The sequence below is a fragment of the Rhipicephalus sanguineus genome, chromosome 10, assembly GCF_013339695.2.
Source record: "Rhipicephalus sanguineus isolate Rsan-2018 chromosome 10, BIME_Rsan_1.4, whole genome shotgun sequence".
In the NCBI taxonomy this organism is placed as follows: domain Eukaryota; kingdom Metazoa; phylum Arthropoda; class Arachnida; order Ixodida; family Ixodidae; genus Rhipicephalus; species Rhipicephalus sanguineus.
In genome coordinates this window covers 116,131,198-116,133,358 of record NC_051185.1, presented here as the reverse complement: position 1 = coordinate 116,133,358, position 2,161 = coordinate 116,131,198, and the positions used below count along the sequence as shown (strand labels likewise).

Sequence of the window (2,161 nt, the reverse complement as noted above, 5' to 3'; positions counted from 1 at the left end):
TTAGTAGCCAAAGCGCACGACCGGCTTCTTGGCTCGTGTGGAGCGACGTAGTACGTGTGGTTGCGATTCTGGGGTACTCTGGGAGGTAGCCGGCGCCGTTGTTTGCAGTCGTACTGGCCCCGGAAAACCCGGTGTAGACGGCCTCGACATGTCGTCGGCTGCTGGTGTTTCATGAGTGCTCCGCTTACGAACTTGATCCACGTGGCGGCGGACAAGCCCATCCACAGTCTTTACCTCCAGGAAGCGAGTGCCACGCGTAGCCTCCACTGTGCCTGGGGACCACTTGTCGCCGGCGCCGTAATTTCGCACGTACACGTAGTCTCCCGGTGCGAACTTCCTGCCTGGGTTACTCGTAGCTTTGGCAGGATAGACTCTGGAAGGAGAAGACATCTCCATTCTTGTGCGCAGACGGTATCCTAATAGCCTCTCCGAGGGAGAAGAACCCTCCTGGTGTGGTGCGTTCCGATAATTGCACAATACACGCGCCAGTGATGTGATATGGCAAGTGCTTCCTATCTTCTTCAAGCCGTCTTTGATAGTGCACACGGCTCGCTCTGCTAGTCCATTGCTCTGGGGATGATAGGGAGGTGTTCGAATATGCGCAATTCCATTGCGCTCCATGAACTGCTCGAACTCTCGTCCAGTGAATGGCGTCCGGTTGTCGGAAACCAGCGTGCGCGGCATACCAAAGCGGCAAAATATCTTCCTGACGCTATGCGAGTTGGCCTGCGACACGGGAAGCGCCTCAATGCACTTTGTGTGCGCGTCGACGACGATCAGTAACATCTTCCCTTTTATTGGTCCCGCATAGTCCACGTGTAAACTCGACCACCTTTCGTGCGTCTCTGGCCAGTTTACTGGTTCTTTTGCCTGAGGCATCGGCAGCGCTTGCACACAGTTTTGGCATGTCGCCGCAATGCGCTCTCTGTCTTTTCTCTACGCCCGGCCACCAAAATATTGGTCTTGCCTTCGCCTTCATGGTGGAAACTCCTTGGTGGGCTTCATGCAGTAGCCTTAGCAACTTCCCGCGCGCTGCTGTCGGCACTACCAAGCGATGGCCCCAGTAAAGAAGTTCTTCACTAACAGACAGCTCATGCCGCTTTTTGTAAAAATCGGCGATTTGTTTAGCTTCCATGTCGAGTTTTTTCGGCCAACCTTCCCGGGCGAACTTCCGTACCTGGAAAAGTAGCTCATCCGTGACGGCGAGTGCCTGGAGTTCCTTCCATGGCTGGGCCGGCTGATCCTACTGGCCCAGGGTCAGAACAACTTGAGCTTCTTTCTCCTGGTCCACTTCTTCCTGTAACTGTTCGGGTAGACGGCTCAGAGCATCAGCATTGCACATGAGTTTACCCGGTTGATAACGGTAGGTACCAAGTATGATGGCCCAACGCTGAATGCGTGCAGCGGCCATAGCCGGCGTCTGACGATCCGCTCTTAGGGGACCCAGCAATGGTTGATGGTCGGTTAGAAGCGTCAACTGTCTGCCCAGCAGATAATCTCGGAATCGCGTGACGCCATAAAACAGAGCCAACGCCTCACGTTCAATCTGTGAATAGGAGGTAAGCGTCCTGGATCGAAATCCAAGGGCCTGATACTGTCCTTCAATTCGGTGGAGTAGTGCCGCTCCCGCACCGTAGGGTGACGCGTCGCACTCCAGAAATAGCTCTCGTGCGGGATTGATGTGAGTTAGCACAGGCGCGGAACACAAAACGGTTTTTGCTTTTCGAAAGGCATCGTTTTCGCGCTCATCCCAAGATCATTTCGATTTCTTTTCCAGAAGAAGGTACACGGGACTGAGGAGCGTGGACAGATTAGGCAAGAATTTATTGTAGAAAGTAAGCATGCCCAAAAAAGACCGCAACTCTGTGACATTCCGAGGAGTCGGTGCTAGCTTAATTGCTTCGATGTTCTTCTCTGACGGGTGCAACCCTGCCGCGTCAATTCTGTGTCCTAGATACTTAACTGACTGCTCACATATTCGGCACTTGTCCGAGCGGAGCTTGACGCCGTATTCCCCGAACCGCTCCAAGACTGCTTGAAGGTTCGCAGTTGGCTTATCGTTCGCATCTGCTATCAGGACGTCGTCTAAGTACGCTTGAACCCCTGGGAGGCCTTGCAGCACCTGCTCAATTGTTCTTTGAAAAATCGCAGGTGCCGAGGC

At 53.9% G+C, this 2,161-nt stretch overlaps 1 protein-coding gene across 1 annotated transcript; it reads right to left on the bottom strand.

Moving 5' to 3' along the window:
• LOC119406677 (uncharacterized protein K02A2.6-like) lies at positions 1-786 on the bottom strand. Its single transcript, XM_037673406.1, has one exon. It carries the CDS (start codon positions 784-786, stop codon positions 1-3), a length of 786 nt encoding a protein of 261 aa, XP_037529334.1.
• Between the last annotated feature and the right edge of the window lie 1,375 nt (positions 787-2,161).